The sequence below is a fragment of the Quercus lobata genome, chromosome 5 (assembly GCF_001633185.2).
Source record: "Quercus lobata isolate SW786 chromosome 5, ValleyOak3.0 Primary Assembly, whole genome shotgun sequence".
In the NCBI taxonomy this organism is placed as follows: Eukaryota; Viridiplantae; Streptophyta; class Magnoliopsida; order Fagales; family Fagaceae; genus Quercus; species Quercus lobata.
Genome location: NC_044908.1, coordinates 66,368,863 through 66,391,428, shown reverse-complemented (window position 1 = coordinate 66,391,428; position 22,566 = coordinate 66,368,863). Strand labels below are relative to the sequence as shown.

The 22,566-nt window shown below is 35.7% G+C and overlaps 3 protein-coding genes across 3 annotated transcripts; 2 read left to right on the top strand and 1 right to left on the bottom strand.

The window, feature by feature from the left end:
* Nucleotides 1–2,694: 2,694 nt before the first annotated feature.
* On the top strand, nucleotides 2,695–6,902 carry LOC115992742 (ras-related protein RABB1c). Its single transcript, XM_031116965.1, has 6 exons — nucleotides 2,695–2,937; nucleotides 3,549–3,688; nucleotides 3,931–4,013; nucleotides 5,497–5,701; nucleotides 5,841–5,909; nucleotides 6,473–6,902. The coding sequence occupies exons 1-6, from the start codon at nucleotides 2,892–2,894 to the stop codon at nucleotides 6,563–6,565; spliced, it is 636 nt and encodes a 211-aa protein (XP_030972825.1). The 5' UTR covers nucleotides 2,695–2,891; the 3' UTR covers nucleotides 6,566–6,902.
* A 1,457-nt stretch (nucleotides 6,903–8,359) lies between these two features.
* On the top strand, nucleotides 8,360–20,504 carry LOC115992851 (enhancer of mRNA-decapping protein 4-like). Its single transcript, XM_031117085.1, has 12 exons — nucleotides 8,360–9,180; nucleotides 10,588–10,637; nucleotides 10,717–10,873; nucleotides 11,020–11,238; nucleotides 11,959–12,087; nucleotides 12,269–13,897; nucleotides 14,611–14,970; nucleotides 15,380–15,484; nucleotides 16,796–16,966; nucleotides 17,861–18,025; nucleotides 18,116–18,241; nucleotides 19,936–20,504. The coding sequence occupies exons 1-12, from the start codon at nucleotides 8,491–8,493 to the stop codon at nucleotides 20,242–20,244; spliced, it is 4,110 nt and encodes a 1,369-aa protein (XP_030972945.1). The 5' UTR covers nucleotides 8,360–8,490; the 3' UTR covers nucleotides 20,245–20,504.
* A 368-nt stretch (nucleotides 20,505–20,872) lies between these two features.
* Nucleotides 20,873–21,991, bottom strand: LOC115992852 (chaperone protein dnaJ 11, chloroplastic-like). The gene has a single exon (XM_031117087.1). The coding sequence runs from the start codon at nucleotides 21,653–21,655 to the stop codon at nucleotides 21,107–21,109; it is 549 nt and encodes a 182-aa protein (XP_030972947.1). The 5' UTR covers nucleotides 21,656–21,991; the 3' UTR covers nucleotides 20,873–21,106.
* Nucleotides 21,992–22,566: the final 575 nt, after the last annotated feature.

Below are 22,566 nucleotides of genomic sequence, written 5' to 3'. Positions count from 1 at the left end.
GGGTCTAATAGGTCTCGATGACTGCAAGTGGGTCAGGGTTCGACGGTGGAGGGTCCAATGGTGGTGGGTCCGACGGTGGTTGGGGTTGGTTGAGACCATGGGTTGAGGCCGTGGGTTGAAGATCGAGGTTGAGGTGAGGATCGGTGTTGCTGGGGTGGCAGTTTTGTGGCGGATTTATGGTGGGTTTTCGCTGTGGTTTGTGCCGTGGGTTTTTTTTTTTTTGGTGGTTGGGGGTTGAGGTTGTGGTTGGTGGTGGTGGTTGTGGCTGTGGCTATGGCTGTGGTTTATCGATGATGAGCTTGAAAAGCTCAGGCCATGGAGGTTTTGAGAGCAAATATCAGAGGGAGGGAGAAGTTTCACTGGGTTGAGAAAGATGGGTTGAGAAAATGGAAAGACAGTGGGAGAGAGAGACAGAGGGAGAGTGAGAAATAATAAAAAATAATAATAAAGAAAGAATATTTAAATGAAGTGTTAAAAAAATAGAAGTTTTAATGTAAGAAATGTTGTAAAGTGGTGTGTTATATGTTATAAATATAGGTTTTGAGATGGTAAATGCTAAATTTTTTAAAAGCCTTGATAAGAATGCTCTTAGACTCTCAAACTCTCCCTCAGACTCTCAGACTCTCCCTCTCGTTCTCTGATTCTTCCTCACAACTCAGGCATCATCTCCCTTCCCTTTTCATCACGTTACCTCCATTCTGAAACTCACCTACTCTCCATTAAGCTTCAAGGGTTTGTAGTCGGCGATTGTGGTCATGATTTGGTGGGTTTTGTGGGTTTGATTTGGTGGGTATCAGTGGTGCTCAGCAATGGTTTTAATGGGGTTGAGACCAGGGTGGTGGGTTTTGGCTAGGGTTGAGATTGGGGTGGTGGGTTTTGGTTGGGGTTGAGAACGAGGTGGGTGGGTAGGTGGTGGTGGGTTTTGGTTAGGGTTGAGATCAGGGTGGGTGGGTGGTGGGTTTTGTGGTGGCGACGATGGAGGTTTCTTCTTCTTCTTTCTTTTTTTTTTTTTTTTTTTTTTTTTTTTTTTTGGTTGTTGTTGTTGTGGTAGTGGTTTTGGTTTGGCTTGTGTTTGGTCGTGGGTGTGGTTTTGGTGATGGGTTTTTGGTCGTGGATGGTGATGGGTCATGGGTTTGGTTAGGTTAAGTTGGGTATGGGTGGTGGTGGGTTTTGGTTGGGGTTGAGATCGGAATGGGTGGGTGGTGGGTTTTGTGGTAGCTGTTGGTATTGGGGTGAGGCTGAGCTGTGGTGGTGGCTGGCAGTGGCTAGCCTTGGGTGTGGGTTGTGCCGTGGGTGGAGAAAGATGGAGAGATAGTGGGAAAGAGAGATAGAGGAAGAGTGAGAAATAATAAAAAAAAATGAATAAAAATATTAAATAAAGAATATTTAATTGAAATTGTAAAAAAAAAAAAATAGAATGTTTGATATTTGGTATATTGCAAAATGAGGTATTAAAATTGTAAAAGTAGTGTTTTGAGATTGTAAATGCTAAAATTTTTACAATTGTTGATGAGAATGTTCTTAGATAAAGTTTAACTACAAAATTTATTGTAGCATAAGATTACAACTTTACTCAATATCTTTTTATTGAAGGTGAATTTTGATAAATCTATAATTGGATTACATTTTCTTCTTATATCCTCTATACTTGCAAAATCTTTAAAAAATTAAAGTTCAATAACTATGTTATCAATAAATTGTTTAAATTGTAAGTTTTTGTAATTTAAAATTATGCATAAAATATAAGTTTATAAATTATATAGTAAATAATATATAATTGACACAAAATTTGACATGTGTATTAAGAGCTTAAAGAACATGCAAATTAATTGTTAAATTTTTAAATCCATAATTGGATTACATTTTCTTCTTATATCCTTCATACTTGCAAAATTTTTAGAAAATTAAAGATCAATAGCTATGTTATCAATAAATTGTTTAAATTTTAAGTTTTTGTAGTTTAAAATTATGAATAAAATATAAACTTATAAATCATATAGTAAATAATATCTAATTGACACAAAATTTGACATATGTATTAAGAGTTTAAAGAACATGCAATTCAATTGTTAGATTTTAAAATTATGTAGTAATGTTTTTTTTATTAATCAATTTTGTAGCTAAACTTGTCCTTATATTTATCCCAAAATAAATTTAGTTATTATATAACTCACCTAAATTGCCAAAAAAAAAAAAAAAATTATACTCCGACTAAAATTCTATTAATCATATGCTAATTATTAAGATAATTTAATTTAGGTAAAAATTTATAATTTAAAAGTTGCCACAGTTTTATAGTGGAGTTTATAGTGTATATTTGTGTTAGAACCTCTTTCTCTTTCCCTTCTGTGTGTTTGTATCTTCCAAAAAAAAAAAAGTTTCAATTTGTTTCTTAAAAAATAGTTTCAAGAAATTTCAAAATAAAATTTTATCACACAAAATTTCAAGATATTTTTCATAAATTTAATAGTAGTAGTAACTATTATAATTAATCTATCCTAATTTTATATTTTAATACAATTAAAATCTTTTTTTTTTTTTTGAGAGGATAATATAATTAAACTTGAATGTTTATTTTAAGCAATACGTACACAATACAAATACAAATACTGTATTTTATTATACATAGACTACCTTTTCAGTGTTCACCATCAAAAAAAGAAAAGAAAAGAAAAAAGAAAATATAAATAGTAGAGAAGAGGGGACGCGTTTGCCTTGCTGTAACTTCCTTCGCCTTGGTTTTTCTTTTCTTCTCTCTCTCTTTCACTTTCACTTTCAATTCTATTCAATTCCATTCGTTACTTTTTTCTGCTTCCTTCGGAAATTCAATTCAAGACTACAAGCTACCCTTTGTTTGGTTTCATTCATTCATTGATTTTAGTATTTTGGGAATGTCATACGCTTATCTCTTCAAGTACATCATCATCGGCGATACTGGTACTCCTCTCTCTCTCTCTCAAATTCGATTTTGTTTTTTGTTTTTTGAATTCAGATCTCAATAATTATTACCTTTCAATCGCATCGAAATTACTTTCGTTGTTGATCTTTTTCTCAATTCTCTCTGTTTAATTTTATCCAATCACCAACTCTGATAGGATTTCTGATTTTGTACTTATTCTCTATGTTTTTTTTTTTTGGATGTGATTCTCGGCTTTATTTTATATTCCAGCGTGGCGGACATATTTTCAAGTGGAAATGGAATTCTTTTACCATGACTTTTTTATTAATTTTACGAGAAAACGAAAAATCCCTGAATTTTGAATTGAATTGAAATTGTAGCTAACTAATTGAGACTTTTGAGTTTAATAAAATAGCGAGTAGTCACTGTGAGTCTTGGACAATGATGGATCCTCCACTTTTTTCTCTGTTCCTCGTTGTGGCAAAAGTTGTGGACTCTGTAGTTATTTACTTTAACAATTGAACATATTGGTTGGAATCAAATGGAGTTTTGGTACTTGATTGGCTTCTAGGAAAGGGTTTTGCTTTAGAAATATTATTATGAGTTTGATCACTTGATGTGAGTGAATTTATGGTTTATGGTTGTGCAGGAGTTGGGAAGTCATGTCTTCTTCTTCAGTTCACGGACAAGCGGTTCCAGCCAGTCCATGACCTCACCATCGGTGTCGAGTTTGGGGCTCGGATGATCACCATCGACAACAAACCCATTAAGCTCCAAATCTGGGATACTGTAATTTTTCTCTCTTTCTTTCCTTTCTCTTTTGCAATTTACACTGAATTCTATTTTGAACACAAGCACAATATAACCATAATTAGTTCGTCATTAGAATATGGCTTGATGATTATTATGAAATGGGTTGCTTATTTATCAAGTGTATTTCCTTAAATTTCTGTGAGTTTGTGATGGAATTCAATTTTGTACCTAATGTGACTAAAGTGTTAGATGCTAAAGTTTCCTTGGAAATATTCCAGGCGGGTCAAGAATCCTTCAGATCTATTACGAGGTCCTATTACAGAGGGGCTGCTGGTGCTTTGCTTGTCTATGATATAACCAGGTACTGTTTTCATTTAAATTTGGTCATTCATTTGCTTATAGTCTTATACAGAAAAAATTAATTGTTTTAAGTTTGTTCTATAAGTGGCTTTTCACACATACCCTGTGAATTTAATATATCTTGTTGTAAACCTAACCATCATTAGGAACGCATCATTGTGTGGTGCCCTTATAAATATATCATCCCAGTAATCCTTTTTGAACTAGGGAATTATCAGAACTTTTACATTGCCTTTCAAAACACTCTACAAACCAACGTCTAGTGAAAACAAAATCAGCATTGCCAAAGAAAGTTGAATGGTCCTTACGGTGTTGGTTTATGGAAGAGTATCAGTCAAGGATGGCCCTCTTTCTCATGCCATATTCTGTATGATATTGGTGATGGGTCTAGGGTGAAGTTTTGGCAAGACCGTTGGTGTGGAGAGACATCTCTTGCAGTTAGTTATCTTGACTTGTTCAGATTTTGCAAGAATAAGGAGGCTAGTGTGGCTGAGCTTATGAAGTCCTCTAATGGAGTCCTTTTTTGGGATGTGAGCTTCTTTAGGGGTGTGCATGTTCGGGAATTAGAGGCTATGTCAAGCCTCATGGAAACCATATATGGTTCTTCAATAAGGGGGTTTGGTGAGGATAAGATGTGTTGGATTCCTAGCAAAGATAAGGGGTTCATGGTGAATGATTATTATAGAATTTTAGTTGGCCCTACTATCTATGGTTTTCCTTGGAGAAGTATTTGGAAGCAGAAGATCCTCTCTAGAGTAGCTTTCTTTGTATGGATTGTTGCCTTAGGGAAATACTTGACAATTGATAATTTACGAAAAAGGAAGGTGTGGATATTGGATTGGTGTTACATGTGCAAGAGTAATGGTGAATTGCTTGACCATCTCTTCCTTCACTGTCCCGTTGCTATGGATCTATGGTCTATGGTAATGGGTTTATTTGGAGTAACTTGGGCTATGCCGCTTATTGTTTTGGGGTTGTTAGGGTGTTGGCAAGGCAGCTTTGGTCGTCATCAAAATGGTTATATATGGTCCATCGTTCCTCATTGCTTAATGTGGTGCCTTTGGAGGGAGAGAAATAGTAGATGTTTTGAAGATATTGAGAGATCTATTCCGGACCTCAAGCTATTCTTTTTTAGAACTTTGTTGGATTGGTTGTTTGCTTTGCAAAAACAATCATTCCCTTCTTTTATTGATTTCCTATATTCATGCAATTTTTGTATTTGATTTGTTGACCCCTTGTACACTCCCTGTTTTCTCCTTTTTGATATCAATAACACTTATTACTTATCAAAAAGTTCTTGCCTCAGGCAGATTTTAGTGGCTGACTATATGTTACATGTAGAAGCATGCATAAAAGGAGCTTTGAATTTTTCTAATGAATGTACTTATTGGGTACTCTTTAAATTTTATAGTTATCTGGTATCATTTTGTGCCATGTAATTGAGATAAGGCACTAGGATGACAATTTTGATTTTGTATTTGCAGGAGGGAGACTTTTAATCATTTGGCTAGCTGGCTGGAAGATGCAAGGCAACATGCAAATGCAAACATGACAATAATGCTTATTGGTAATAAGTGTGATTTGGCTCACAGAAGGGCTGTGAGCACAGAGGAAGGGGAACAGTTTGCCAAGGAGCATGGTCTGATTTTTATGGAGGCCTCTGCTAAAACTGCTCAGAATGTTGAGGAGGTAAGAATAAATATTGCTGATATGTTGGAAAGTGCCCTGTAACAAAATCCTCAGATTCTTCAACAACATATGTGAATTGAGGTTTGGTTTTTTGCCATTACCTTTCTCAGTTTTAAATGGTAAATAATTTTTTGTGCAGGCATTCATAAAAACGGCTGCTACCATTTACAAGAAGATTCAGGATGGAGTATTTGATGTGTCGAATGAGGTTAGCTTTTGTTCTTTTCTTCCCTCTTCTTCCAATTTGTTCTCCCCCATCCTGTACTTTTTTTTTCCCAATTCAGGAATTTCATTGGATTGGTAAAATGATCTTATTTTCATCTTAAAGCAGAAATAAATAACTATTTAAACCATCACCCTTTTCAAAGTACAACTGAATTTTTGCACAATAAAGGAGTAAGCTTATGAAAGAAAGCTCATCAAAACACACTATTTAGTTTACATTATAGAGCAGTGAGTAGTTCCGTTGGATGAGAAATGCAAATTTATCCAATTTCACTTAGTATTGGTGCATTTTCAGATTTTTATTGTAAAACTAAAGATATTGAAGCGATTATATATTAATTCCTATTTGAGACACATTGTTGTTGATATATAATATTTCTTTGTGATATGCTGACTTGTAATTAGATTAGGTTTACCTTTCCAATGAAGTGGTTATAAATTAAAATCATTGGAAATGGTACATATTACACAGAAATATAGTTTTGTTGAATTGATGAGAGGTGTAGATGGTGTTGCTGATGCTCTAGTCTTGTTCTAATTTTGCAGTCTTATGGAATAAAGGTTGGATATGGTGGCATACCAGGACCATCAGGAGGCAGAGATGGTGGTTCTGCTCAAGGTGGAGGCTGTTGCAGTTGAAGTCTGAGATCTCATCTGCTAAACTGAAAGCATCCTGTCTAGTGTCTACTTGTTCTTTCTCATTCTTCCCTTTTTCTTGTTTTTTCCTTTTTATGGGTCTGAATGTTACGACTTTTCCCCCCGTTCTTTGCAACTTGTCCTATAATACATCCATGCTCAAAATATGAGATATTTGTATAATCCTTTCTAAAGTCTCGGGTATTTGATTGTAAATTTAACAGTTATTTCATTTGTCAGTAGTTGTGTTGAAGAGGATTACAAATTGTGATAACTGTAAGTAGTGAGCATTGTTCTTGTCTGATGATCTATATATTTTATGTTTGTTGGGTTGCATTTACACATACTCTCATGTGTTCTATGAAATGGCAACTTAGGTGCTAGTATAAATGGTTAATCTGTTTTGGTCCTATCAGGAGTTTGTGAAAAATACATTCAACTGGTGGCTTGACTATGAAAGAAAATTGTTTAGCAGTCAATTGATTTTGTTGGTGGTCTTGTGCCATAATGGTTCGTTTTGAAAAATGTCTTTCATAGCATTTGAGATTCATTTTGACACATTGCAGCCTAGCCTTGGTGTATTGAAATTCATCACCTTTTGGTCTTTGGAATTGGAGCAGCTAATTTATCTTAAGCACCAATAGGGTTCATTTTTTTTGAAAATTGGTATTTGATCAAACCTGGATTACCTCCTTGGCGGTATGGGAACTGGTGGAAGCGTCTGTGCACCATTCCCTTAAGTTCATTGTGCAAGCTAACATGCATGCGAGTTTAGTCTATCAGAGTGATGTTACACAAAACACAAAATTGATTGATCTAAGTATGTTTAGATATCGTTTATTTTGCTGAGACTAAAAATTATTATTAAAAGTACTGTAGATAAAGATAAAAGTTAGTTGAAATAGTATAGTGGGATTCATAAATAGTGTTAAAAATATAGTGAAGTTCATAAATAATAACAAAAATAAGATGAATAATGAAATAATTTTAATTTTTGATTTCTGCTCGTACGTACACCCAATGTAAGAAATCTGAATACACTACCCCCACTTTTTTAATTGAAAAGGAAAGCAGTGGTTGATTACTGTTTTCAAATTGCTTTGAAAACTTGTGAATCCTTTTAAAACGAAAGGTGTGCAAACAGTAATGCAAGTGAGCATCTAAGTGGTGAACCTGTGCCAAATGAAAACAAAAACGTCCATCTCCGCCAATTACAGAAAGAAAGAGTGATGGATGACGAGATGCTAATAGTAAATATCACATCAATTTATACGTTTTACCTTAGTTTTTTTATGATAAAGAAAACTACAAAATCGCTAATTTCAACTTAATTAATTTAATCTTTTCAATCTGGCAAGCCGTCTCTGTTGCAAAAGAACTGGTATTAAATTGAGATTTTAATAGTAATTTCTGTCACATAGGGTTTCGGTCATTGGACTAGTGGAACATTTCTTTTTCTTTTTTTTTTTTGGTTAGTAGTGGGACATTTCATTTGGTGCAATCCTGCCCCATTAACGAGCTGGTTTTATTAACAATAATTAATTATTACTGTCTAGTTCTAGTATTTATTTATTTTTTTCAGAGAGTTTTCTTAATTTAGATTATCATATAAATGGATCCAAGAAGAAGATAAGAGATATTTTTTGATCGATCATCAATAATACAATCTTTTCCTTCTGCTAAAGACAATAACTAGATAGATCTTAATGAGTTGATCCATCTTTCACAAAAAATTGTGAACTCAACTGCTGTATATAATATATGTATATTCTTTCTATATATCAATTATAAATATTTTGACTAATAATACTATATTCCTATATCTGTATATGTTTCATCATCAGCCTCGTCAAAAGCCATAAGAAAAGCAAGCTCTCTTCTTTTACCCCCTCTCTCTCCGTCTGTCTCTGTCTCTCTCTCTCTCTCTCATGGCTTCCCCTGTAAATCCCAACCTCCAAAACCAAAATCAAAATCAACAAGGAACACAATTTGATTTGCAAAAGCTCTTCAAACCCACATCAAATCCTGGTAATCTAAACACCTCTCCATCTTTCCCAACTCCGGCTTCTTCTCCATCCTCTTCATCACCTCCATATCTCTTACCTTCTTCTTCTTATCCTCCACCAACTGGTCCTTCATACCCTTTCCACCACCCTCACTTTCTTCCATACCCTCCTCCACCAACGCCTCTCGACCACTTTGTCCACCAGTTTCCTCAACCTAACCTCCATGCCCCTCTCAGACCCATCTCCCCAACTCCAACAACTAGTACCACTTCAGCAACAACAACAACAACTAGTGCCACTGATTTCTCAATGACCCATTTGACCATTACGCCTTCCACGCCTCCCACGAGGCTGCTCAGCACAAAACTCCCAAGGGGTCGCCATTTAATAGGTGATAAACTTGTCTATGACATTGATGTTCGCTTGGAAGATGAGGCTCAGCCACAGCTTGAAGTCACTCCTATCACTAAGTATGCCTCTGATCCTGGCCTTGTGCTTGGCCGTCAGATTGCTGTTAATAGATCTTATATTTGCTATGGCCTCAAGATGGGTAATATCCGTGTCCTTAACATTAACACTGCCCTAAGATCTTTGCTCCGAGGCCACAGCCAGGTACGGTCTGATATGACTCTTCATTTTTTTTCATTTGTTTTTGAATTATTGCTGCTATTTCAGTGTCCATCATTTCATTCAATGCTATTGCAAGTTTGAATCTTTCATGTTCATAGATTGTAACTGCATGCCAGGCATTGATAATAGAACCTGGGATTTAGATATTACAACTTCTCATTATAAATTTTTGTTCAAAGGTCTCATTTTTATTGGTCGAATCTCCAACTTTTATCTTATGTAGTGCAGCAATTGGGTTTACCACTATTTGTATTTAGAACTTCTCTTTATACATTATTGTAGAAATGTTCGACTTTTATTATCAATTCACATTTTTAAGGCACAAGTAAAACGAATTCAAGTGGCATTGCCTGTAAGATGCAGTTGTATTACATGGGTGAAACTTTTAATTTAAATTTCAAAAATTGACTGGTGTTCCTTAAATTTGGGTAGCCTATTTATATTCTTCCTTTAGGTAGGCCTAAATTCGAGTATAGAGTTTATAAATTGTATGTTCAGTAAAAGTAGAAACAAAGATGAAGGGGATAAAGGGGTTGTAAGACTTGATGGTCAAGAGATAACAAATAGTGAGTGCTTTCAATATCTTGTATCAACAATTCGTAAGGATTGAGAGATTGAAGAGGACGTGAATCCTAGGATAAGAGTAGGTGGTGAAGTGGAGCGCATTAGAAGTATTGTGTGATTGTAGAATACATATCAAGTTAAAAGGAAAATTGTATAAGACTATTGTAAGACTAACTATGCTCTATGATACTAAATGTTGGACTATTTAGAAACAACCTATTCATGAAATGAGTGTAGCTTAAATGAAAATGTTAAGATGTATAAGTGGAAATACAAGTAAAGATAGGATTCGAAAGTAAAGGTAGCTATGGCCCCTATTGATGTAAAGATGAGAGAAACTTGCTTGAGATGGTTTGGTTAAGTGCAGAGGTGAATAATTAATGGACCAATGAGACTTATCAAAAAATAATTAATGTACCAATGAGTAAGAGTAAGTTGATTCAAATCGAGGGAACCAAAAATTGGAGGAAGACCTAAAATAACATTAGTGGCAGTAGTAAAATGGAGTTGTCAATTAAGGGTTGATAGAGAGTATGATTTTAGATAGGATGGAATGACGAAAAAGAATACACATTTCTGACCCTGATTAGTTTGTTTTGAGGATCCATAGCCGACTCCAAAATTTTGGGGCTAAACTTGGGTTTTTATTATTATTTTTATTTCCCTATGATTGTATGGAATTTGGATCTTATATATAATATTTTCCTATCAATATTACTCTCTTACTTGTTATGTATACATTACTGATGCACCATTCAATATTCAGTCATCTTTTAAAACTCCTCCCTCATCTCTCGTTTATGTATATTAGTATTTATTTTGCAGAGAGTAACTGATATGGCTTTCTTCGCTGAAGATGTTCACCTTTTGGCTAGGTAGATCTTTGTCCTGATTTTTCATTTGGCCCTTTCATTTAGTCTTCTTCTGGAAAGTTCTAATTTCCATTTTCTGCAGTGCTAGCGTTGATGGACGGATTTTCATTTGGAAGATCAATGAAGGTTCAGATGAGGATGACAAACCTCAAATCACAGGAAAAATTGTTCTTTCTATTCAGATAGAGGGAGCAGGGGAGTCAGTCCACCCACGAGTGTGTTGGCATCCTCACAAACAAGTAATCATGAATTTGTGTTTTATTTCATCAAATATTTATCCCCTAAAGTGTTCTAAAGTTGTTTTAAATTGTGCATTTTCTCCTTGTTTTTCTAGGTTTTTTGTTTTATTGGTCTTCATAGTTGATTAACAAGAATTGCTTTACAGGAAATTTTGATGGTTGCAATTGGAAACCGTGTCCTTAAAATCGACACCACAAAAGTTGGAAAGGGTGTAGTGTTCTCAGCAGAGGAACCTCTTAAATGTCTCATTGATAAACTAATTGACGGGGTCCAATCTGTTGGTAAACATGATGGTGAGGTTACTGAGTTGTCAATGTGCCAATGGATGACCAGCCGTTTAGCTTCAGCATCAATGGATGGCACGGTCTGTATTCTCTCCCAATTGGCTTTGTGGTCTTCCAGTTTTTATCTTTCCTCTTTTGGTGCCTTCCATAAGGAAATTTAATGCTAATGAAAAAAAGTGTGCTTGTCACATGCTTATGCACCCATATTACTAATAGGATGACATAGAAGGGAGAAGTGCCCTAAAATTGGGCACTTGTCTCACTCTATGTTATATTTTTCATTACATGGCAATTTATGACTGTTAGAATCATGGTTAAGTGATTAAATTCACCATTTCCTAGTAGCTTAAGCTTTTGAGACAATCGGTAATTTAACATGGTATCAGAGTAGGAGATTTTAAGTTTGATCCTTGTCTTCACTCTACCTCCCATTTAAAATGTTAAAAATCTCACATGTTGGGCTCCATTTATTAAGGGGTAGTTTCGGCTCACACGTGAGGTGAAGTGTTAGAATTATGGTTAGGTAATTAAATTCACCATTTCATAATAGCTTAAGTTTTTGGGACAATCAATAATTTAACAATGACAATAATGAAGACCCATTTTCTAATGAGTTGTGGCAGTCTTGTTGCTGTTGTACAATGCCTCATAGAGCCCAAAGGTTACCCTTTTAAGTAGAATGTGATTCATGAGCCAGTTAGTCTGGTATTGGGAATCATTGATTTATGTGGGCTTGGAATTTCATTTTTCATAGTTTCTTTATTTATTTTTATTTATTAATTATTCCTCTTCTGCAACAGGTGAAGATTTGGGAGGACCGTAAGGCATCGCCACTTGCAGTATTGAAACCACATGATGGCAATCCTGTTAATTCTGTGACATTTTTGACTGCCCCTCACCGTCCGGACCACATTGTTCTTGTTACAGCGGTATCTACTCCTAATCTTTCCCATTATTTGACATGGGTGCATTATCATACTAGACTTTCAGGTGTCTTTGGAGTATTTGCTATGTAGCTCCTTTGGCATTCACTTCTTGTTAGTCTGGTATTGAAGATCCACTTAACAATAGATGTATAATCATCTGTATTTTTTTTTCCCCTTTTTCCAGGGGCCACTTAATCGGGAAGTGAAGATATGGGCCTCTATGAGTGAGGAGGGCTGGTTGTTGCCTAGTGATACTGAATCATGGCGGTGTACTCAGACTTTGGATGTAAAGAGTTCCTCTGAACGTAAGGTTGAGGAAGCATTCTTTAATCAAGTCATAGCATTGCCTCGTGCAGGCTTATTTCTACTTGCAAATGCAAAGAAAAATGCTATATATGCTATACATATAGAGTATGGGCCTAATCCAGCTTCAACCCGCATGGATTACATTGCTGAGTTTACAGTCACAATGCCTATTCTGTCTCTTACTGGAACTAGTGACAGTTTACCAGATGGAGAACATATTGTACAGGTCTACTGCGTCCAAACACAAGCCATTCAGCAGTATGCATTGGACCTATCTCAGTGCCTGCCACCGCCCCTAGACAATGTGGGCTTGGAGAAATCAGACTCCAATGTTTCTCGAGCTTTTGATGCTTCTGATGGTTCTGCAACTTTTGAATCACCTCCTGGAACAAAATTCACTGAGATACCTGAGGTTAATGCAACCACCATAGCACCTATTCTTTCAAGCAGCTCTGAAAATGCCCCAGAAGCAAGCCGTCCTGAAAACTTAGCTTCTTCTGAGGTTACCAACTTGCCAGAAGTTGCTATTTCTGGCATGGAAACAGTTGCAAGTGATTTGCCTTCTCATAGTAGTGCCGAAAATATCCATGCTGCATTGCCACCTCTTCCTTTGAGTCCAGGTTTATCTCGTGAATTTCATGGTTTTAGAAGTCCATCAAATAGCTCTGAGACTAGTCCACCTCTTACTGATTATGGGGGTGATCAATCACCTCTTGAATATACGTCTGATCGGAGAATGGACACTGGGAAAGATAGCATGACTAATGTGCCTCCCTCGGTTGACAATTTGAGTAAGGGTGATAAAAATGCTGTACACAGTGATGTTTCCAATGTTCCCAGTCCTCCTATAGTATTTAAACAACCAACACATCTGGTAACTCCATCAGAGTTGTTATCTACAGCTCCATCATCATCTGAGAATTCTCAAATTAATCTTGGTGTGAATGTGGTAGAGGCAAAAGTTCAAGATGTGGTTGTCAGCAATGATGCAGAAAGCACTGAAGTAGAGGTCAAAGTTATTGGTGAGACAGGAACCAGTCAAGATAATGAGTTTGACAGTCAGAGAGATTCTCACATTATGGTTGCTCAGAAAAAGGAGAAATCCTTCTATTCCCAGGCATCAGATCTTGGCATTCAGATGGCCAGAGATTGTTGTGTGGGAAATTATGGTGTGGATAAATTTCGGCAAGCTAATGATGTTAGTATTACTGAAGCACCAAACCAACCTCCTAACCCTTGTGCTGAAGAAGCTCAAGATATGATGAAAGATATAACTGCAAAGGTTGGCGAATCAGAAACTCCTATGGGAGTTTTGCAGTCTCCAGCCCCAGTGCTGAAGGGAAAAAGACAGAAGGGGAAAAATTCTCAAGTGTCTGGTGCATCTTCTCCTTCTCCAAGTCCTTTTGACTCTACAGATTCGTTAAATGAACCAAGTGGTGATTCAGGTTCCCCATCTTTAGAAACTGCTTTGCCCCAGTTACTGGCTATGCAGGAGATGCTTGAACAGGTGATTGCTTTAAATTTTTATGTATGGTAAGTAATATTTGGTGAGCTTAATTCACTGAGATCATTTAACCAGTATGATATTTTTGGCCATGTCTTTTTCTGGGTTGACTTTGAAGAGTTCTGCTTAAATCATGTAACTTGGTTAGTCTCATGTTGTTGGGAGATTATTTTTTATTCCTGTGTATGTTAGAATTCATGTTGATTTTGGCATTTAACCTCATCTGTAGACATTTTTTTCCATGTTAAATACTGTAGCTTTTTCAGAAGTTTTTATTTTTATTTATTTATTTATTTTTATAATAAAAATGCCAGATTGCTTCTTATATTAATCATATTACAACCTGAAACAGATGACTTGTCATGCAAACTGCAGACAGATCCTTTACTTCCACTTCTTGATATTTATGATATCTCTGTGTTTTTCTCCTACTATCAGTTTTGATGTTGAATATCATTTTTTGGTAAGTTAAAAAAAAGAGAGAAAGTCATGATGTTTTATATCATATGGTATGCTTGCTTTGGATGCTTCCTTTCATGTAACAAATATTAGTAGTTAAGGATGTCATTTTATAGCGCAATGAACTGGATACTTATAAGATTTATGATATTAGATTATATACTGATCACATTATAATTTTGACAGATAATTTGTCTTCTGTAGATATTTCTCACATGTTATATACTCTTGGACTAATGATTTTTCATATGTCATAGTTAATGAGCACGCAAAAAGAAATGCAGAAGCAGATGAATGTGATTGTTTCTGGCTCAGTTACCAAAGAAGGTAAAAGACTAGAGGGATCCTTGGGCCGGAGCATGGAGAAAGTTGTCAAGGCTAACACTGAAGCTTTGTGGGCTCGTTTCCAGGAAGAAAATGCAAAGCATGAGAAGCTAGAACAAGACCGTATGCAGCAGATAACAAACTTAGTCACAAATTATATGAACAAGGACTTGCCAACCATGCTCGAGAAAACTTTAAAGAAGGAAATAGGTTTGGTTGGACCAGCTGTAGCTCGTGCAGTTACTCCAATTGTGGATAAAACTATGTCATCGGCTATTATGGAGTCATTCCAGGTTCTAATTTTTACATTTGTCAAAGTTTGGATGTCTTATTGGCTTTTTGAATGTTCATGTTTTATGTTTCTGTTGTTTTTATTGGAGGAATCTGCCTTTATGAATGGAACCATTACATGAAATATAGTAAATGTCACAAATAATAGAAAATGGCATAAGGATTGAAGTCGTGACACCCTTCATTTATACTAATTATTGTTATAAATCAGTAGATAAAAGTCTCTGATGGAGCATGCTTTATAAATTGCTATGACAGTAATTGCTAAATGGGCTCATTCTGAACAATGGATTTGCTTCAAATAATGCAGCACAATATAGCCTCTAAATTAACAATAGGCTGCACTAACACAACTTAATTTGTCTGAAAAACAAATGTGGCTGAATAAGCTTTATATTGCGTACCATGCAGAAAGGTGTGAACCAACTTGAAAGATCAGTTAGTTCAAAACTTGAAGGTAGCATGACTAGGCAAATTCAAGCACAGTTTCAAACTTCTGGGAAGCAAGCTCTTCAGGTAATTTTAAGTTTGGTATATATATAAATAGTATCCCCTAGAGCTATAATGTGAACTCTATCTTCTTCACCTGAACCTTCTAATATAGCTCACCGTACATGTTAAGAATCTTACAATTATGCTCATGATTGTGTTTTTGTAAATTATCCAAGGCATGGATGTTCATGTGTTGGAAAGCTAGAACCATTTAGCAGGATGTAGTGATGATTAATTTTTTTTTTGGATAAGTTTTATTGATATTAATAAATAGAGTTGCCCAAATATACAGGGAGTATATGACTAGGGACCAAAAAATCAATCACACAAATTACATAAATCTATCAAATCATAACAAACCATAAGGACTGATTATGCAAAACTGACATCCAATCCAAAAAAGTTATAAAGAAAAGTAATTTGAGATTAGGCATAGACTCAACAACAATCTTCAGCATCACTCAACAAACTCCAAATAAACCCAACACCATAGACCAAAATTCTGTAGCAATAGGGCAGTAGAACCCATCATTAATCAATTCAAAACCCTATGATTGTTGAAGCATGGGTGAAAATTTAGATAATTTGTCAAGTTTTACTGAAAAAAAAAAAATACAACTCATCATTAATCAATTTTATGCAGATATGACTACTTTAGAGAATCAATTTATATCTAAAATAATTTCTAAAAAGTAAATATAAAGATCTAATTGATACAGTTCTCTAAGAAGTGCATATCTTGATTGGTCTTGTCAAAAGTCTGGATTCATTTACATGGCTTTCTTTTTTTGGCATCTTCTTTAGTCCTAACTCATTGGACTTGCCATTCATAAATCATGAAGAACTTTCACTCTTTCTGCCTTAGTATGGACTCCAATTTCATTGCCTGTGTGGTAATTGTACATGCCATTTCATTGCCTGTGCTCTATGGGTTATACTAAGCATACCCTGGTTCTGGATAATTAGATGGACCATAGCATCAGTGGATTTTTCTTTCAAGTCACCCGAGTCTCCATCGAATCAAGCCTTTCACCCTTTAGTAGCTCATTCATTCAGAGCTTGTTTGAGTTAACTGTATATATACTAGTCTATTCATATCTCATATGTAATATCTCAACTAATGTTGGATATGATTAATTAGGAGGATCTGTAAAAGCCTTGCTTTTCCTTATGGTGTTATTTTGGGTTTACTGAATTAACATTTTTCTTATTTTGTTTTTTTCTCTTTAGCTTGGTTGTTTTGTTGATTTTGTGAAATGAATGGTCACATACCCGTATTTTGTGTGTGTGGGTTCAGGTTGGTTCTGATGATTGATAATGGTTTGTACATTGCAGGATGCACTGAGGTCTAGTCTGGAAGCTTCAATAATCCCTGCATTTGAGATGTCATGCAAAACTATGTTTGAGCAAGTTGATACCACATTCCAGAAAGGGCTTGTCAAACATACATCTGCTACTCAGCAGCAGTTTGAGTCCACACATTCTCCATTAGCCGTTGCTTTAAGGGTAAATATAGCTTAACATGATGATTTAGTAGGAAGCAGGTGTTTTTTTCTTTATTTTTATTTTCTTGATCACCATTCATTCTTGCAAATTGTGCTGGAGTAATTGGGAATATTTCTCACTGGATGGCATATTTATTGGATGTGAAACAAATCTCTCAACAGCACCTAATCTTCATCTTCTGAATTATACGTGTTCAGAAGACTTTGATTTGCTCCTTCTCCGCGGGCAGGGCCGGGGGGGTGGGTGGAATTCTGTATTATTTAGTTAGAAATAGTGTGTGATTTATAATAATGATATGCATTTTGAAATTGAAATGTGTGAAGGACGTAACCCATATGATTCATTTAATAGATAATCTTGAAGTTGACTGCATGAACAGTGGTCTCACTCTCATCCATGCTTACGTCTTTCTATTCTTGAACTTTTTCTTGTCATCAGTATGCTTTTAAAATATTAATTTTGTGGTATAATATGAGTGATCTATGTAAGAACTAAGAAAAAAATGTGATGGACATTCTCTATAATAAACTTCAACCATATTTTATCAAAATTTCTGTTGCAACAGCTAATTCCTAATCTGGTTCATGGTGTATCTTGAATGTAGGCTATTGCTCCTTTAACAGTATTTGGATGTTTTGATCATTTGAGTGTGCTTCATGTTATTATCAATGCTCCTTTTTGGTTTGTTTTGTTTTGTTGTTGTTTAAAAAAAAAAACTGATATAATAGTGTAGAGTAATTATGTGGGATAGTTGATGCAAATTCCAACAAGTAACAAAAGTAGAGTCAGAGATTTTATTTTGTGATTATGGGCATTTGTTTTAAGCTTTGATTGTCGCAACGTACCTGTAAAACTATATATACTGATAGTATGATGCTATGTATGGATTCAAAGGATGCAATTACTTCAGCATCAGCAATCACTCAAACCTTGAGCGGAGAATTGGCTGATGGCCAGCGAAAGCTGTTAGCCATTGCAGTTGCAGGTGCTAACCCAAAAGCAGTAAATCCCTTGGTAACACAGTTGAGCAATGGACCTTTGGCTGGTCTTCATGAGATGGTACCTGCATATAAGCTTCCTTCTTAATCTGCAATTTTGTCCATTTACCCTTCTTTGGGCTTTATAACATTTAGAGGGTCATGTCTGTAGGCTGAGGCACCTGTGGATCCAACTAAAGAACTATCTAGATTGATAGCTGAGTGCAAATTTGAGGAAGCGTTCACTGGAGCCCTGCAGAGAAGTGATGTCTCAATAGTTTCGTGGTTATGTTCTCAGGTATGTTCTGCTCTGCACACACCACCGCATATTGTTACTCTCATTTCAAAGCTGAAGATTGCTAGTGGAAGATTAAATGTGCTGCATATAGTGTTAAGCATTTGTTGCATGCAAGTCTCTTTTCTCAAGTCCCTCAGGACCCAACAAATGCCTTTTAGTTTGAATATGAGCAATATTTGCAATATGGGACTGAATATTCCTCATCAAAGACCAACATCCATATTAACGTGTTCTGAGTGAGGAGTTGATATGAATAAGCACTATAAAACAGAGATTTTTCTTATTTATTGGTTCTACCGCACAAGTCCTTTAAGTTCCACCAATCTCTAATATCTAGAACTTGACGGGTAGAGGGTAGGACATGCCTATAATATACAGTTATTGGGTTTTCCCTTATACTTGCAATAATACCATGTTGAACCATGCCACTCCTCACTACCATAATTTTAAGTACTGTTCTTGCTATGTATCATTGAGTTAGATATGGCTTTGGATTTGTATTTTTTTTTTTTTTAATAAAAAGTATTGAAATTGTGACTTGCAAGTGCAACATGAACAACCGTCCCTCCCTCTCTTGCCACAATTAAAAAAATAATAGAGGATAAAAAGTAAGAAAAAAAAATGTCAAATATGATGGATCTTCTAGAGTTGCTAAACTTAAATATTAATCTGAGTTTATTTTTCTTGGGGTAGTCTTGTATACTTCCTATGTACTAGGGTTATGATGCACCTTTTTGTTCTCTAATAAATTTATTACTTTTGAACAAAGAAAAACTATCTGCAAATTTAGTTAAACTAGTCACAAATTATGCATGTTATAAAAAACGAAATGGCGATTAATGGAGTAATAGAGTATGACTATAAATAGAAAAAAAAAAAAAAAAAAAAAAAAAAAAAAAAAAAAAAAAAAAAAACCTAACTTACCTTTTAAGGATCCATAGTTGACCCCTAAATTTTGGGACTGAGGCTTTGTTTGTTGTTGTTGTAGTCGCAGATTCACGCATTGTGCGGGAAATATATAATTATTTGTTAATGTGATATCATGTATAATTCGTTCTCTATAATTTACTGAAGATAATATATTAAGTTTAGTTGTCTTTAAAAGAATTAAACTCACTTTGACCCAAAAAAAAAGGATATGTTAATACTAAACGAGAAAGAGAATAGTAAATTTATAGAAAGAAAATGGGGAACAAAAGGTTGGCGGAAGTGTAACGGTAAGGTGGGGAATAATAGGGAGGAAAAGAGCCAAAAAGGGGAGAGAAAGGTTTGGAAAGAGGTGGCTGATGTGGCGTAATGAGATATGAGTGAAATTAATTGCTAAGCTTCGATTATTATATATAGTATAGTATAGTACAGATACATGTAGATATAGATTTACATGTCTAGCATAATGCATAGTTAAGAAAGTTATGAATGTGGAGAGTCTCTTAGACTTATTACTTGAAAATCAATAGTTGGTATACGATTAGGCCTAAAATTTCTCGAAATATTCTGGTCTGGTGTATGTATGAATGCTCCAGGACCTGGGGTGGGTGAGGGAGTGGTCCTTTGTGTGTGTATATGGAGTCCATTTGGTGTTTGAAGGATTTGAGTTGTATTGTGTACGCTAATTACTGGCTTTTGCAATGCAATGACAAGGCTTATATAGTATGAAGTCAACGACATTCATATATTTTATGCTCTTCCGCCAGGTTGATTTACAAAGAATTTTGTCGACAATGCCACTCCCTCTAAGCCAAGGAGTTCTGCTGGCTCTTCTCCAGCAACTTGCTTGTGATATTAGCAATGAAACACCTAGAAAATTGGCATGGATGACGGACGTAGCTGTTGCCATAAACCCAGCAGATCCAATGATTGCAGTGCACGTTCGTCCTATCTTTGAGCAGGTATATCAGTTACTGGGTCATCATCGGAACCTACCAACAACCTCTGCTTCTGAAGCAAACAGCCTCCGCCTTCTTATGCATGTTATTAACTCTGTGTTAATGAGCTGTAAATGATTCTTCCCACTTTGTCTCTTCTGTAATCTGTGCCAAGTTGTAAGTGGAACATTGGGTTGTATAGAAATCTAGGAAGGTCCAGGAAAGAAAGCATAGTTTATGTAACAAGTTAGTATTTTGACGACAAGTGTGAAATAGTTTTTTTTAGTCCCTTTAAATTTTTGGTATATGTTTGCAGTCCTGCATCTCTCTCATTTTATTACTATTTTTTTCACTTTTTAAATACATCATATGAAAGAGCTGCACTTTTCATTTTTTAATTTATTTTTTATCTTGTTACCTTTTGTTCACTTCTACCCTCCTGAAATTCTTAGCCAACACACGATGGTGTGTCGTTGAGTGCACGTGGAGACAGCAGAAATGAGTAGTTAAAATGTTTTACTTATAGCTTGAACAATATTACATACACTAGTTTTAATATGTATGACATTTGAATAATGTGACATCATATAACTTGTTACTTCAACCTTTGTGAAAAAAATTGTGAAATGTGTTGCATCTCTAGAGTCATCAAGTTCAAATAGCTGTTTTAAGAGTGTGTGCTTTCTTTTATTATTAATTGTAGCGAAGCCTAGAAAAGGGGATATATCCCGTGTTCCATCGTGTCTATGCACAAACTTGGAAGAAAAAGAATAAAGTTTTAGGTCTCATGTATTGTGGAAAATGATTGAGAGAAACCCAGCAGCTGATTTTTAGTAGTGATACATTCTGGCATTTGGATTGTCTGTCAGCTTTGATTGCTGAACTTGAAAAACAATGATCCGGAGGAAATTGAAAAAAAAGAAAAAAAAAGGAAATGACTCATTGCTCTAGACCTTAATTTGCCTTAGCCATGCAACCCTCAACTTGTTCTTTGCAGGTTCTACCAGCACTGATCGGTTTCCCACCTCCTTGTGGGAGTTGGGAATCCTGCTGCTGTGTACCTATATCCTCGACGTGCAGCAGTAGTAGTAGTGACACCAATTGACAAATCGTAGCGAGCCCTGGCAATGGGGTTAGAAAGTGTTGCATACGCCTTGTGAATCTCTATGAAGTCTTGGCCATTGGGATTGGAGGAACTCATAGCGTCTGGGTGGTACTGCTTTGCTAAACCACGGTATGCAGCTTTGATCTCAGCTTGTGAAGCAGTTTGCTTCACACGTAGCAATTGGTACAATGTAGTAGTAGTAGTAGCAGTGCCAGTTATGGCTGACAATAATGATGATGATGATTTCATTGTCCTCTCAGAACCATCTACAGTACTTTCAGTTGCAGTGGCATCAGATAGTGTGATATTGGTCTTAAGTTGGGTTCTTCTGAATCTAATACAAGACTTTCCAGGCCATATTCCTTGATCATTTTCATGGTTTGGGTGTGATATTTTGAAACCAAGTGAGGATTTTGGTGTGACAAGGGTGGAGTTTCCTAACATGTCCTTCCTCAGTTCTTGCTACTGACTCTAAATGTGTTAAGTAGAAGGAAACTGATGACAAAATCCAACGTGAATGTAGAAGGCTTATGTAATGGAATATAAGTGGAAATGGAGGAGTATATTGGGGTGGGGACTGGAGAATCTAGCTTCTGGGTTTGGTTTTGGACAGTGCATATAAGTATAGCTAATTATTAATATTTTAAGGCCTTTTGAGGGAGAGAGTGAGGCAGTGGGCGCCTACGTTTTTGCTTTGACAGTTTTTAGCTTACAGCACACTGTGCTGTTAAAGATTGTGGAGGTACACGTACCAACCATCCAACCAAAGGGTGTGTCAGAGATTCTTAGTAGGTAACGTTCACCGAACACAACTCAGTCATGTGCTTGCACTTCATACACCCATGGTGTTTTGAGTTTGATCTTCCAGAAGATGCTCTACTTCACGTTCTTGCATTGACTGTAGCATTAAAATAAGAAACTTACTGGTACTTTTTTTTTCAATTTTAATATTATTAAAAACACAAGATCTTTCACAGTGTGTATATAATTTGACATTCTTCCACAAATATCAATTAGAATAAGTAACATGAAAACCTCCTTAGTCTGTCTCGAAGAGGGCATTTTACACATTATTCTCCCCTGTTAAATTGAAACATGGACTAGTAGTTACAAAGTCTTGAGGTTACCTTAGAGCAAGCTGTTGAAAAAAAAAAAAAAAGTAAAAAGTAAAAGTATTATCTTTTTTCAACATGGGTCAACCATATTATTATGAAATAACAATACACAAATCACCCCCTACCAGTACCACTAATATCCTGGTCACTTAAGCAAGAACAGTGAACTCCTAACCATGATTGATTTTAGACATTATATTTCAACCTTGTCTATCTTGATTGTTCACACCACCACCACCC